This window comes from Gouania willdenowi, chromosome 5, assembly GCF_900634775.1.
Source record: "Gouania willdenowi chromosome 5, fGouWil2.1, whole genome shotgun sequence".
Lineage (NCBI taxonomy): Eukaryota > Metazoa > Chordata > Actinopteri > Blenniiformes > Gobiesocidae > Gouania > Gouania willdenowi.
In genome coordinates this window covers 31,106,226-31,122,462 of record NC_041048.1, presented here as the reverse complement: position 1 = coordinate 31,122,462, position 16,237 = coordinate 31,106,226, and the positions used below count along the sequence as shown (strand labels likewise).

At 39.0% G+C, this 16,237-nt stretch overlaps 1 protein-coding gene across 2 annotated transcripts in view; it reads left to right on the top strand.

Annotated features, from left to right (window-relative positions):
• Window positions 1–16,237, top strand: part of cntn4 (contactin 4) — a 325,246-nt gene that overhangs the window by 296,633 nt on the left and 12,376 nt on the right. Inside the window, exons 13-19 of one of the 2 annotated variants that reach the window (XM_028447019.1) lie at window positions 7,080–7,255; window positions 10,185–10,302; window positions 12,436–12,594; window positions 13,203–13,352; window positions 14,632–14,702; window positions 15,312–15,546; window positions 15,800–15,915. In XM_028447019.1, coding sequence (XP_028302820.1) covers window positions 7,080–7,255; window positions 10,185–10,302; window positions 12,436–12,594; window positions 13,203–13,352; window positions 14,632–14,702; window positions 15,312–15,546; window positions 15,800–15,915 — 1,025 coding nt within the window. Of the gene's footprint in view, window positions 1–7,079; window positions 7,256–10,181; window positions 10,303–12,435; window positions 12,595–13,202; window positions 13,353–14,631; window positions 14,703–15,311; window positions 15,547–15,799; window positions 15,916–16,237 lie in introns of both variants that reach the window. The other variant, XM_028447018.1, reaches the window with a different exon arrangement.

The following is a 16,237-nucleotide window of genomic DNA, read 5'->3' as shown; positions in this document are numbered from 1 at the left end:
GTAGGAGGGAAAAAGTTTAATAATGATTGATACTGTAATATTAATCATTATTAATAATAATGGGAAAGTGTGCCACCATCTGCTGAATTAAAGTATGTACATAATCACTGAATAAATGTGGGTTCAAGTAGAGTCAAAGGCCTTACAAGTTACATTATTAATAACAAAGGCAGGTAGAATTAATGTATGTATTATAACAATTTAAAATATTGATAACGTACAAGTGTTTGTTTTACCCTCTTTTGTCAAGCTGTTGAAAGCGGCTCCTGTGTGTAGTCGATGGGGGGAGCTCTTTTGTGACAGCACAAATAATATTTATATAACACCACTCACCTATAAAACTATCCAGGTCTTTAATGCTTCTGTAGAAATTAAATTCTACAATGAGACTGGATTTGATTGAATTTACAAAAACATGAGTCACATCCACACTTGTACCTTCCACTGCCTGCTAATGAATAGGCAAGGCAAATGTATTTGTACAGCGTGTTTAATACACTTAAATTCAATGTGCATGAATAAAAAGTGCAACAGAAAACAATCAATCAGAACATTAAAATCAGCAGTATACAGCAAATTAGCCTGTCCGAGATAACATTTTTTAACAATTTATTTTTTTCCTTTGTATTTGCGAGGATACTTAAAAGCACATAAAAACAGTAATATTTAAATTCCCCATCAACCCATTTGAATATACTTTCCAACAGTGTTAAAAACAGTGAAAGACTGTCTCCCTACAGCCACAGACAACCATCAGCCACAGAGGAGTTTACCAGTGATGGTCCTGCACAACCAGTAAACCCATAAACATTTTCCCAGCTCTGAGAAGCTGAGAACAGTCTAAAATCCATAAAGGAGTTATTCTTGTTGGAAAAAAGTTTCTCACCACATAACTCTTCGATTAATGAGGTGTTTGTGCACCTTAAGTTTGTGTTTCCTGAGTTATTATAATCTTTTTTGGCTGAATTAAGAACAGGTGTATAAAGTGTCACCTATCACAACTACTCTATCAACAACTCAATTTGCTTTAGCTGTCTCATCTAAGAAGATGACTATTGCCTCATTCATCTGTAATGCAGACTTAATGCTGTCATATCTGACAACTTCACCCACAGCCAAGCTGGCCTCCTCCACAAAACAATTTACTGCTGGGACCAGCTTGATGGCATGACAGCGTGTCAGCCTGTCAAACAGGCCCCCGGCTTCAAGCGTGGCCATGATGCCTACAAACCCACACAGAACTCCTCCTAACTATTGCCACCGACTCCAAACCACATAAAAAAAAACAAAAACTATAAAAATACGCATAAAAAAAAAAAAATGTGAATAAGAAAAGTATAAAAACTTCTGACGCTCTTGCATTCTATTTACTTCACTTTACTCATGCATACACAGCGAGAAAGACTTCAGGACTACCAGTGCTTTCATATTTCCATAAACCTGTATTTTGGTTGTGCTGACCCTGAATTCAGCACCATTTGTTCAATTATCTTTGCATAGCAACCAGGAACGGACTGGTGTTGAAATTCATCCCGGAAGCTTAGTTTGGAGACAGATCACATGACAGATGGAAGTGGAACCATAATTTTAACACAAATACTTTATATGTAATATAAAAACAATCTGATATTAAAGACAACACAAACGGCTCAAGTACCCCTTTCAAGAATTTTCTAAAGATATTTTTTTTTTCTAGAATTAATTTTGTTAGGTTTGAGCTCAGATGTTTTTGTTCTATTTACTGAATTTCAGTTGGACTAGATTTATATTTGACAAAGTGAAACTATAGAAAAACAGTTGTTTAATTAAATATATATACATACACATAATGATTAAAACATTTCAAAAATCTATTTCAATTTTTCCCAGATTTCATGTGATCCTTAAGCCAAAGTTGAAAAACACTGATTTAGTGGCTCTTGAATAGATTTATTTCTAAATAACATTTATATTAATCATTTCTGGTCATATCACACCTGGGGTGGGACCAAGACTGACACTTTATTTGTTAATTTTCCACTCTCTCTCTTTCTCAAGTACCCCCTGTAATTCCACCGCATAGCCCTATGGGTACACGTACCCCCATTTGAGAAACCCTGTGTTAATGTATGCAATATACACAGTTATCGTAATGTAAACTGTGTGTGTTTAATGATAATAAATAAAAAAAAGTAACTTATAGGTACACAGAGCTATAACATCTCAAAAAACTCCAACACAAGGAAACGGTCCTCACTCACATCATCAGCGTTTGAGCAGTAGACTGGTCTCAGTAACTCTATGACTGAATCGTTGTCTAAAGTCATCGCAGTCTCTTTCTTTGTTGACTTTAGTATAAATGCCTCAAGATGCTTCTGTGTAATTGTGGTCCTCAGTCTGTCTTCACAAACTAGAGTGAAGAGAAAGTCTTCTCATCTGTCTCCTCCTCCTCCTTATACTATGACTGCCATTATCCTGCATCAGCTCCACATCCGACACTGGCCTTGTCAGCTAATAATAACAAGAACTGCAAAAAATAATAGATGTTATGGTACTTTTGCCAAGAAATCATAGTGTTAGAACACAAATACAATATAAAAATCCTGAAAATGACGACCTGACCCGACACACTACCTCATACACTTACTTGTTGTTACCATGATCAGACCGCAGATGGAAATTTAAACATTTGGAAACTTAGTTAATAATGAAAGGTTTATTTCCCAGACTAAAGGTGAGTATGTACACAGCGGCGTAAGGTCTGCCCTCTCCATGAAGGGCAGCCTACGTGAACAGCAATGATATTTTAGAAGTGGCCGACCTGGCCCGAGTCATTTGCATATTTTTTCAGTCCGAAACTGTGGGGTGACCTGCTGTGGCCATGCTGCTTTGTCCTGTGTCATCACTAGCCTGGCTGATTGTAGCTCTGTTATTTTTGCGCTTGTGGCTGCATCCTGTACCAACCTTTTATTTATTTTTTTACTTTATTCCTCCTGACATTTTTAGCTCCCACCATGTCTTTTCCTGGCTCCTTTCTTTTTGGCATATTTGCAATTTTCCCCTGCTCCTCTTTCTTTTTTTAAACAGGAAAACAACAGTTTGATAACTTGGCAACTGCAGCCGCATTTTATTTGGTAAAAGAAATGTTCAGTTTGGCCTGGAACAGGCTGGCCATTCGGGGGTTACTCCTGAATCTCCCGATGGCCAGCCCAGCCCTGGTAGCAACAGTCCACCTGACACAGTCACAATAATGACACAAAGACCTGAGAGGATATCTGTTAGCCATGTTAATTCAGCCTAAAGAGTTTGACTTTTAGACGAGTGGTAGCAGGGTCGGACCCACTGGTGGGAAACAAAGTTAGGGTCAGCCAAGTCTACACGTAACCATGCACCACACCTGTGTAGTGTGAAAAAAACATTGCTAATGGTTGGGTTTGTTTTAATTCCTGTGACATGTACTAGGACTAGTAAAGGTCCTTTCAGATGTTGGTTTCACTTGTTAAATTGTATGAGAAGCTCCTCATTCATTAGATTGCAATTTCAATCAAATCAAAAGCAGAGTTTGAGCTGGAAATGTTCTTGCATCTATTACATCGAATTCTTATTTGAAGGTTGTCTCAGTCTCTTTCATTTACTGTATTGACTTTCTGGGTTTTGCCGTGTGTAGGATTTGTCCTTCATTCACTGTGACACAAGGTTTTTCTGCTTGACCTTCCAGTAGTGGAGCGGTAACTGACTTCATTCAGAGCTGTTTCCTTATTTGACTGAGTCGTTAACGAAATGTCATTGTAAGCCTTTTTTTGAGCAAGTGACTTTGTGTGATCATTTCAGTGATGTTTCATTAAAATGCCATGTGATTTCTCTCAGCCAATCAGCTGAAGTCAAAGAGCTACACCACAAGAAAAAAAGGGAAAACAAAAATAATGCTGTGTTATTTCTTTGAAATGTTTCAGTTGATATAGGGTAGAGGTGTCCTGATCCGATATTGAAATTGGATATCGGTCCGATATCAGCCATAAAACAAATTTTATCGGCCTGCATCTAAAATCACAGATATAAGCTCTCCAATAAAATTTTCCGCTCCAGCACTTTTATCCATAGGTGACTGTGGTTCATACTCCAACAAAGTAACCTACTGTTGCTGACTATTGTTCTCTGTTTGAATAACATCACTTGATCAAGCTTTTTCTAACATTTCACACTACAAAATAAGTCATAAAAGTACTTATGATTTGTGCTGATATCATATCGGATCAGTATTGGTCGATACGCAAGGCTGCAATATTGGTATCATATCGGAAGTGAAAAAATTGTATCGGGACATCCCTAAAATAGGGTATGGGAAAGTATAGTATAAGCCTGACTTCAGTAGTTCTAAAGACTGTGATTCAATACATAGTGCTGTTATTATGTTAAAAACCTTACATTCTCTAATATGACACTATTCAACATCCCAGGACTGATGTATTCCCCTCTAAACCATTCGAACGAGTGTCCAATAAATACTTTAAACCACTAATTCAATCCTCAGCAGCACATTCTCCCTTCTTCCACAGCCACACCCTTAGGTGCCGCTCAGTCTGGCTCGGTGCATTAATGCACTCAGAGACTGACCCCGCTAAGTGAGGAGGTTACTATCCTGTCGTTTAGAGCGGCAGCAGGTAACAAGGCATTATACTAGACAGAAATCAATCAAATTACGCTCAGTGCCCAGTGTGTGGTTGTGTAACCAACCTTAGTTGTCTGTACAGTCTGTCACAAATGATGACAAAGGAGGGTAATAAAGGAAAGCATATTCCCACCATTATTGTCATAGGGCATCTCCCAGGCCAATAAAAGAAACAGAAAGAAGACAAGACTACAAGGAGAGGTGGTGTCTGAAAAGGGCAGAGACCAGAGAAATAATAGGACGTAAATAATTACACCAGCCTCACATTAGACATAACATTACAGTAAATCTGTCGTCTAGAAAGTAGACATGTTTTGCAATCAGGAGAAAGAGTCGAACAAAGGAGGCTAAAGGAGGAAGCTAATGGTTTTGACTTCTTAGAAAAGACAAGAGGTTGGAAAAGAAAGAATCCCTCAGCCAGCTCGGGAAATCAGCACCTTTGGAAAGTGTGTTTGCAGAAATATCCTGCAGTATTACCACCTGATCTCACAGTAGAGGATTGTTCACAGCACTTTGGTGGATTCATCATTCTATGCTGCATTTGGATTTATCATTGGGTTGAAGGGCGTGGACACCTGTTTCTGTCCAACCAGAGAAAAGCGTCACTTTACTCATACAGGCAATTTTAACCTTAATTCCACATTACATTGTTCTTTCTAGAAACATTAATTCCTTTATAACAACCAAGGTCTTTTTGGTCTTTCAATTAAATGCTCTACCTTTGCTCTGTCAAGTCAAAAATGATGTTGACATGCTTTGTTTTTTTCTCGCATTGGATTTTTTGTCCTTGCCACTCTTCCTTCTCTTAAAAATCATATAATTAACCAAAAAGTTGCTTTGCATGACTGTGGCTCTCGGTATGTTAGCCTTGTCATAGACTAGTGACATGTCCAGGTTCTTCTGTTATTTAGATCCTTGGAAGGCTGGACCAAGCCTGGACAAGCTGAAAGAAGCAGACATTGAAAATGCACCTTTCAATTCTCCACCCTTCTTTCTTTAAATTTCCATTTTTTTCTCGTCCTTGTTGCCAGACATCAGAGGCAGAGCAGACATGGTTGAACTTCAAGTACTTCATGTGTGTTATTACCACTTTTTTATACTGCTGCACCATCATTCACCATTTAGCCTCTTAGACACACTGTCATGGTGTGTATGGAAAAAAACCCACCAGTTAATAGCATCTGGCCTGAAATCAGAAAAGGGACAGAAAAATCACCAGGAGTGTGTGTATGAGTGTGTGCAAGACAGCAAATACATTGAAGGTATTGAATGACTCTGAATGAAGACTGTACTGCCGGCACTTTCTACAACAATCCATGTCTGTCCAGGGATTAATTGCCATACTTAATTTAGTCCATTTACCCAGAGTGGCTATTTCTACCAAGTGCTTACAGCACCCCTTAGAGGGAGAAAGGTGTTTTACACCCTGGGAACAAAAGCCTCTCTCCTCTGTCATCTTGTTTCCCTTACATCCTTTCCACCTTCCTCCTGTGGTGCTTCACACAAATACAGATAAAGGACGCTCAGCTTTTTCCCATTGCGAAACACACTGACTGCAGGCTTGAAATGAGAGGAGTTGTGATGAGTTAAAGAAGAGCTGCTTCCTTCTTCCTGGTGAAGTAGTTTGGGATTTTTTTCGTGGCAGTCAAGGGTAGGGAGGAGATCCAGGCTTCAACTCTGAGCTGACAGACACATGAATGCTTTTCCCTGCAGAGATGAGCTCAGGCCCAAACTAATACCATGTATTGTAACTGTGAACCACAGTTTGCTGTCTCCTTCTCCCTGTCTATTCTTCTATTACATAGAATTACAATAGAATTATACTATTTATATATATATATATATATATATTGATTGCATATGAAGAATGCCGAGGTGAAAGTAATGCATTACAATTTACTTTAATCTAATTGAGCTTCTTTGATATATTTCTAAATCAGTAATTTTACTTGTATTTAAGTACATTTTAAAAGAAGTAAAGTCATTTGTTACAATTCTACATCCAACAATTAGCGAGTAAATGAAAAAAATGAAATAATCAGATCACATTAAAATACACAACTTCATAGCCAAGCAACCAGATTAAAACTAATAATGGTATTATTTATTTAGATTTTTATTGTCCATTTTGACAAACCTTGTATTGTTATTACAGATGCCTTTGTGGAATATAAATTCAGTTCCAATTGTGCCAAAGTTGGTCTCTTCCTTTAAAAGTTTATACATGGGATGTTTACTGTATGCAAGGGAACAGTGGCAAGATTTATTACCAAAAATAAATGTGGAGGGTGAAAGTAACAACTAACTATGACTTTGGATGCTATTTAATTGAGCTACTTTTTACCTGTACTTCTACTTGAGTAGGATATACGTATCAGTACTCTTTACACCTCTGGTAAAAATGTACTGTATGTCTGACAATGTGTTTCAGAGCCGACCATCATCACCACCCTGCCAACAACGCTGGATGTCTCAGTTGGAGAGAGCGTTGTCCTGCCCTGTCAAGTGAGCCACGACCCATCGTTGGAGCTGAAGTTCACCTGGTTCTTCAACGAGCAGCTGATCCATTTTGGGAGCCATGGTGGATTCTTTGAGAAAGTGGGAGGTGTAGGTCAAATATCTGACATTTATTTCATAACAATTTTTAAATGTTGAATCATTTGATCATTCACCCCAATCTGAGAGTGAAACCATTTATATTTAGATGTCTTTACAACAATTGAAAGCATCTCTTGTCAGACCCAGCAACATCTAGAACTGAGTGCTAATAAACACCAAAGCACAGTAGATATGCTTTGCTGTTATGTGTCTGACGCCATCACCAAAAACATGTGATTCATGCTGCATTGTTTCAAACCCTTCTTAGCACCAAGTCAGGCTCATACTTTCCTGCACACTGTGAAATGTGTGTATATATATATATATATGTAATTAGAGCTTCCATTCATGTGGTGATTCAAAGAATTCTCTACACTCAAATGTAGGGAATAGGGTAGGGATACAAATATAGATACATCATAGAAGTACTCACTGAGTTCAGACCTAACAGATTTTACTTTTAATGGTATCACAATACGTATATAGTGTAGTATAATTAGTAATACTAAAATTGCTAATTAAAGTTTACATGTGAAAAACAAATCGTGGATAGTTTCCGTGTCTAATGGCAGACTGATAGATATCAGAGCAACAACAATCGTTCTAGTGATCCAGAAGGTTAATGTACATCTGAAACCTCAGCAAAGGAGGTCATATTTTCACCAGCGTTTATTTATGTGTTGGTGTGTTAGCAGGATGACGTCGAAAGCACTTTACAGATTTTGACAATATTTTAACTGAAGATAGACCTTACAGCATGAAAGATCCATATCAATATAATGATTCTGGATTAGGTTTTTTTTTTTTTTTTAATAAAAAATACCTACCTCTCGTTGGGTTGGTTCCTCAATTAGATTCACCCTGATTGGATCCTCAATGGGTATTTCATCAGGATTTAAAAAATCCATTTAGTGTCCATTTAGTTGGACTAACGGTGTCATTATAAATGGCCATAGAATTTTCTTACAAGCCAAGTTTAAAGTGTGAATGATAGTGCTACCATGGTCACTGATCTAGATAACTGCCAATATCTGCCAAGCAGGATATTTGACGCTTGGCGGAGGTTTGTGCTCTTTGTTTTTCAATAAAATATATGAAAGATTGTGTGTGTCAGTTATGATACAGACAGTCGGAGCTCTTTCTGAAAAGTATTAAAAGTCTCATTAAGACATATGTAAGTTACCTAATTGAAGAGAGGCTTGTTTTTACCATACAAACTCAACAAAAGAACAATAAAAATGACTTTTTTTTTAATTTATTGAAGCAAAATTTAAAAGTATTTTAGAACCGTATGAAGAAAAATACACCCATGGAAATATTCTACCACTTCTGTATTCTAGGCTAAATAAACATTGATAACTATAACTGATCGAACCATTTTCAAAGAAAGAAGTAACACAGGTAGGGTATAGCATGAAATGAACATAGGCTAATGAGAGGATGTAAAACAAAATGAAAGGTGTTAATGTATCTGCAACCATGCACAATCAAACAAGAAACCAAAGGTAAAATACAGAAATACTGTAACTAATATATTAGCGAAAGCTATAAAGCCAAAGTGTATGTATAGTAGCATATATATATATATATATATATATATATATATATATATATATATATACACATGAAATAATGTATTAAATCAACATGCTTTGATGTTCCATTTTTAACCAAGCTGAATTGCTGTTTACGTGTTTGTGTCGTCTCCACTTAAAACCTTCTCTCACTATTGTTGTGACCAAATCCCTCCACGGGAATCTCCATTTTTCATTTAATGTTGAAGTTAGCATCTTGTGACAGAGAGCGTTCCCCACTCACTGCTGATGCGGTCCCAATAAGATAATTCCCCTTATCCAGTGCTGCTAAACCAGTTCAGAGCAACATTCTTCAGCAGCCTGTTTTCATCCCACTTTTACAGCATGACTTTAACATAAGCTAAAGTACCTAATTAATTATTTAAAAAAACCTGGTTTAATGATGTTCATTTTACTTCATCTTTCTTTTTGTAGTCTGACTGTGCTCCTATTCAACCATGCACCTTAAAAGACAGTGATTTATTTTTCTTGGCCCCCTTTGAGACTTCATTGAATAAAGGTCGAGGGGTGAAGCTGAAGATTTATTGGTACATCAATATTACACTTCTCCCTCTTTTAGCTAGGGTCATAATAAATTCAGCCGCAGTGCAGAGAGAATGTTTGTATCAAGTGTATTATTTATGGCCAGAAAATTGCTGCTTATGGTTTATTTTTGAATGAAATTTACATATGCACCCTGCAACCAGTCTCAGCTAACCGCTGTGCTCTTAGAAGGCTTCACAGATTGCGTCTCAGCATGTGATGCACAATCTTCCATTTCACCTAAAAAATTCAAAGGCTCGTTAATAAGTGCAAACACCAAAAATCTAGAGCACAGAGGTGCTTCCTCTGTTTTCCTAAAGTATGATTTACAGCATCCTCTGCCTAATAAATTGCTGTTCATCTGCACTTCCATTGATTAAGCGATGAGCTACTCCATAGACTTAGTACTGCCACTATTCCACCGCCTTTGTCCACTTCATTACACAACCTGCTCAGCTCCACTCTGATGAAAATGATAATGCAAGAATGGGAATTGCCTATTAAAGGACTAACATTCTGGCCATTATGCTGCTCCTTTTTTACTGAAAAGGTTTCATACAACCATTTAATTTGGGCTTTTATTGTGTAAGAGCATCTTGTAATTATAGCAGTTAAAAAATATGTTGTGTCTAAAGTTCTTTCAGAGTCATCTTCACAATGTGAAAGCAGAGATTTTGAGAGAAAAGCTGTTATTATTCTGCTAATTGAGATAAATGTGAATTTTCTTTTGTTTCCATAAGGAACTTGAAGCTGTTCTTGAATAACAATGGAAGGTGTTTGTGTTGCTTATGGATTCATGTGGTTGTGTTGAATGACAGCAGCATTCAGCAGGTGATATTATGATTCGGAACATCCAGCTGAGACATGCGGGGAAGTACACATGTGCCGTGCAGACCAAAGTGGACAGCATTTCCATCGCCATCGACTTAGTAGTCAGAGGTAAGTCGCTGCAGAGGGTAAATATTTGATCTTTGTTTGCCACGTTTCTGAGTAACAACTGCTGCTGCTCTGGGAACGATGTGTAAACACCTCATGTGTGTTGGAACCACTGCTCGTCTGCAATATGAACTACACTTTAATGTTCTTCTAACACCAACTGTTGGAACTTGTGTTAGTCGGCGGTCACAGAGATAACCCTGAATGAAAAAAGTAATATTTAAAGTAAGCTTGAGTTTGAGATTAAAGATAAAACAGAATTAGATATATAGACCGCTTCAAGATTCGCGCCAACCACAATGTGTGTAACATATACAATAATGCAGTGGTTAATAACATAATTGATAATGTTGACTACAAAATTGTGCATTGACGTGTTGTTTAATGTTGTAAATTCATGATAAAATCAGGCCCGCGGCAGCTTTCTGCTTCATTTTTGCTACTGGGTGCAGTGTCGTTTCACCATTTACCATGTGTAGAAGAATTGTGCAACAGAAGAAGAACCAACCTAAAGATTGGTCACATGACTCGAGCACCAAAAAATAACTATTTTTGTACACTGTGTTTTATGGCACCTAACACATTTGAATATTATGTACATTATGTTAAGATATGTATTTTTCGACCCCACACCCCCCAGCCTGCAGTTCGAGGCGGCACTCAACTTTCTATAAACCAATTGCATTCAGACTTACTCTAACCCTAACCCATATCTATTTTGTATGCCTACAGAATTATGTAACATAAAAAATTATTTATATGGCACAATTTATTTATTTCCAGGTTAATTATTTTTAACTGTATAAGAATCACACAGCACAATAGCATGCCGCATTGAGCTCCACCCTGAACTGCGGACTGAAAGCCAATAGCATGCCGACGTTGAGCTCCGCCCTGATCTGCGGACTGCGGTCCGCACGGCGCCCCTACAGGCTGAGTTGTGTAATTATTCAAGGTGTGCATAAAGATGAGAGTTTAGCTTGGACATACCAGGCTGATGCCGACCTATCGCTGAGCCACAAACAAACACGGCACTACACCTTTGTCTGGTGAAAAGCACAGACTTTAAAAAGTTCTTTATGCAGGTCAACAATAGCCTTGTGTCTGCAATCTGCCTGAAATGTAAAACACCGTATTCCAAATCCCTTCTCTCACCCCTTTTATAGGGGTTTTCAAACTTTTTGGATTGTGGACTCCTGTCGGTAAAGAAATCAGGTGGTGTGATCAAAAAGCAGTGCAAAGCTTTTCTTTATGTCATGGAAATAGGGGCCTCAATATTGTGAATTTCAAGCCAATGCCTAAAATCAGCAACAACAATGGAACACCATTGTGAGGCTAAAGAATGATAATTTGTGTATGGAAAATGTTATAGTTATAAAATATGAAACAATGTGCTGAAAAAACACTAAGCAATGCGATACAAATCAACAGAATAAAACCTAATGTTCCCTCATCAGACAGTATTTTTTTCAATAATTTGTAGAAATAGGAAACGTCTTTATTACCCTTTAGTGGTGTGTCAGAGGTAATAATACAATGTTAAAACAAGCAAAGCTGGGGGGGGTAAATTAATAAAACAGAATCAATTTAATTGAGCAAAATTAAAGATTCAAATTTAAGAAGAAGAACTCAATTTTGAGTATGAAAGATTATTTGGGAATGTGTAAATGATAGTTAACCCATACCATTAATATACGGTATTTCTACTGTTTCTACTATCCATCCATCCATCCATCTTCATACCCGCTTGTTCCCGTTTTAACAGGGTCGCGGGGGTCTGCCGGTGCCAATCTCCGGCTCTCATTGGGCGCTGGGTGGGGGTACACCCTGGACAGAGCGCCAGTCTGTTTCTACTACTACTAGTGATTTACTTTTAAGCTTGATTATTTAAATTCTATGTAGAGGATGGTCAGCAAATGTAGTGTAGAAACTTTTAAAATTCACAATCTCCCAAAGGTTCACAGTGGCCTGCTTGACTGCAATAGCCGCAGGTGCTAAAACCACTGCTCATCCCTTTGCCATTGCTCCATATCTTCCCAATTTACATTTCTCATTGTAGCCCTCCTGTGCCTCCTCCCCTCCATTTGTCTCTAACTCTCTCTCCTCTTTTCCATGGCTGGCTTTGCTACCTATCAGGTCCTCCTGGGCCCCCCACCAGCATCAATGTTGAAGAAATCACTGATAGCACAGCCTCTCTTTCCTGGAGGCCCGGTCCTGATAATCACAGTCCAATTACGGCATACGCCATCCAGGCCAGGACACCATTTTCCCTCGGGTGGCAGGCTGTCACTACAGGTAAACTCTCCTAAACCAGCTGTGGCTTCCTAGTATCCGGGGGAGGGTGATTGGCTTTTCATCCCAGCTAGCATGTGAAAATATTGAGGGTGTAATTTCTACCCCAGCACCAATTGTACTGCCGTCATTGACCGCCATTTTATCGGACTCCCGGGAATCTGAAACATGGATCACATCCGGATGATGTAGCTTGTTGCCAAGGTTGTAATTTAATAGGATAGTTTAGCTAAAGCATCAGTGTCATTTTCCACCACATCCTCTTTAATGGGGCCCTTAGCATTTATACTCCATTGGCAAAAAGGGCTTTTATGCCACACTGTATCCCTTGTTGTATTGATATTTTTATGAATTAAAAACACTTATCTCTCATACATTTGCTGGCCTCATTGATCTGCCATGACACGATCATTAATTTGAAACAGAACTGCGGTATGACCTTGGAGGTGCTCCATTTTCAAAAAGATTCCGGACGTAAATCTGTGATCTTGTCCTCAAAGTTTAATTAACCTGTAACCATGCATTTTTAAATCATTAAATGAATGTTTAACATAAAGTCAGACTCAGCAACAATTGAAAACATTAAACAGAGACTGTGTGTTTGTTACCAGTTCCACAGGTAGTGGGAGGACACCGGCTGACAACCAAAGTAATAGGACTGAACCCATGGGTGGAGTATGAGTTTCGAGTGTTGGCCAGCAACATCATCGGAGCCGGTGAGCCCAGCAAGCCGTCTAAACAAGCAAGGACTAAGGGCACCTGTAAGTACTGAGGTTTTTTAAAAGCACATTGATTCAAAGCTCAACATAATTGGGATGATTTCAGCTTTTATGTCAAAATCTTAAATCGAGTAAATATTCACCTCAATCCCCTGGTTCATCTTGTAAATCCAACAATTTTTGGTACAAGTAGCTGTGGCTAATCAATAACTGCAGGCAAATGTGACCCAAGTCCCATCTTTTTGCCCACGTGACCTTTATTCATTGAAGACGGTGTGAACAGCTCAATTTTTTTTTTCAAATCCGACCCAGGTCACTGGGTCAGATTTATGACCACTCATGTGTGGTCGTAAATCTGATATGTATTTTTTGCAATGCGACTGCAGTCTGGACGGACGAGGCGCATTTTATCCGAATCCCACGTCACCACCATGCGAAAATGTCATAATTCTGAGTCCGCGTGGAAAAACAACAGCTACGGCGGAGGATGCAGCAGAAAGTGGACAATGAAAGTTAAAATTAAAGATATGAAGTGCTGACTTCTGTTGGAAAGGAAATTTCTCAGCGCGACACACAGTCCTACACTGGACACCTCCATATTTTACTTCTGCGCATGCAGATCACTTGCATATTGTTCATACTCCAAACTAAGACCTGCAGTGTGAATGTAGTGTTTTTTTTTCCCATTGATTTATTTAATATGGTTAGTTCTTCAGACCTTTTTTCTTATCTATTGAGAATAGATGACACTATTATAATGACATTATTCCATTTATATTGTAGAGCGTGGAGTTCACAAATTTAGTTCACAGATTACTTCAAAAAGATGATTAGGGGGGCTGTTGTGTAGCTATGGTAATAATGGTTCCAGTTCTGTAACTTGGCATAATGGTAGAAATAACTCCCATAGTTCACCCAAGAGATAGATTTGTAGATTTGTTTTTGTGCAATGAAAGGATTCTACACCTTTTTTGATCATCATCATTGAAATAGAATTGGAGAAGTAAGTAAAAACTGGGTGGAAAATATTGAAAAAGTAAGTCCATCTTCCCACAGTTTTCCATCTTACCTTTGGTGAAGACTAAAATGCAAATTCATCTTAAAAAGCAGGGAGGAGATTATCCCCTGGAGAAATCCTTCATGTTTTCTGGGTGTATTCAGGTGAGGCTCAGCTGAAGACGAGGCTATCAGGATGTTGATGTCAGAACCTGTCATAAAGCTGGCCCTGTGTTAGGAGCGGCTGCGGCACAAAATGATTACATGTGCCTTTACAGTGTCATGTCAAACCAACAGCTAAGCTGATCCCGTCATCTCCTTACAGCTCCGAAGGTCACACCAGCCAATGTGAGCGGAGGCGGTGGCAGTCGCTCGGAATTAGTCATCACATGGGAGGTAAGCAAGCTTGTTTGAGACGCCCTCACCCGTGGAGGAGGTAGCCAGATGTCATTACTCTCCACGGATCGGGATCCTCCATTAATAACAGCTGAACAGCTTAATGTATGGCATTTCATTTTTAAGAACAGAGAGGCAATAACTGCTGCTGTCACCCCAGGGCAGAGAAAAATGCTTCTGAGTTTTCAATACGATAATTAAACTCAATGGGTTCTTCTGAGTCCCAACTTTTTTCATGGACTTTTTGTTTCTTTTTTATTTCTTTTTTTACATCTTGCTCTCTGTCTGGTTCTTTCTTTATTTTTACAAAGCCACCGCATATCAGCGCGGCTCCAAAAGCTCATATTTGTTCAGGCTGCTCTGAATCATTAGCTCCTGCTGTGAGGCGTCTCACAGAATCCATGTTTGATGATAATTTCCAAAAGTTCAATTAAAGTCTAACTTTTACTGAAAAAAGCCTCTTTTTCGCCCCAGCCATGAAAAATGTGTTGGGCATGTTGTTGTTTTTTAAATAAAAATCCCAAAAATATATGTGCTGCATTCACAGTTTGAACACCTTTTTGAACATTATAGTAGTATTTCATTTAAAATCTGTCGCTGTCTGTGTAGCCTGTTCCAGAGGAGCTACAAAACGGACCTGGCTTTGGTTACGTAGTGGCTTTTCGACCTCATGGTGCAACCGGCTGGATGCAGGCAGCAGTCCCGTCCCCTGAGGCATCAAAATATGTCTTTAAGAACGAGAGCATCCTGCCATTCTCACCATTCCATGTGAAAGTTGGGGTTTACAACAATGAGGGCGAAGGGCCCTTCGGACCAGTTGCCACCATCTACTCGGCTGAGGAGGGTGGGTATCTAATCGCATGCCAAAAGTGGTGCACTAGATCTCAGCTGAAATGCTGCTGCATGATTGAGAGTCTGAATCCAAAGCGTGGAAGCAGCCAACCTTTGTATCAGACTTCTTGCAGGCGCCTTTGCTGTTTCCCTTCCATTTGTTGTTGTGACCAAAAAGAAAGCTTTGAAACTGTTTTGATGTTCCTTCTTTAGGCAGTCATCAGAGCTGTAAGTTCTTTGTTTATTCTTCATGCGTTTCTTCTCAGAACCTGGACGTGCGCCCACCAGGGTCCGCGCCAAGAGTCTATCCGCCTCAGAGATTGAAGTCTCGTGGAAAGCCTTGCCCTGGAACGCCAGCAAGAAGAGAGTGTTGGGCTACGAGGTGAGTTCAAGCCCGACACTGGATGCAGTTGTGTTTGTATGTGTGTATTCACTTGACAGCTAATTCAACCAAATCATGTACTCCTCAATTATTGATGAGTGTTTCAGCTTCATGCACCCTGGGCGTAGGAGATAATAGCTTTCTGCATGCATAACGCTGCAGTCTGGTCCCAGGTTGGAAGGTTCAGTCGTGTTTCTTTTGTTGCCTAACTAAGCACTTTAACCTCTGTGATTAGCGCACTGATGCAATGCACTGAGGGACAGAACATTCGGGGCGGATTCACTAAAGGTTTAATGGTAATAAAACTTGTGCAAACGTCACT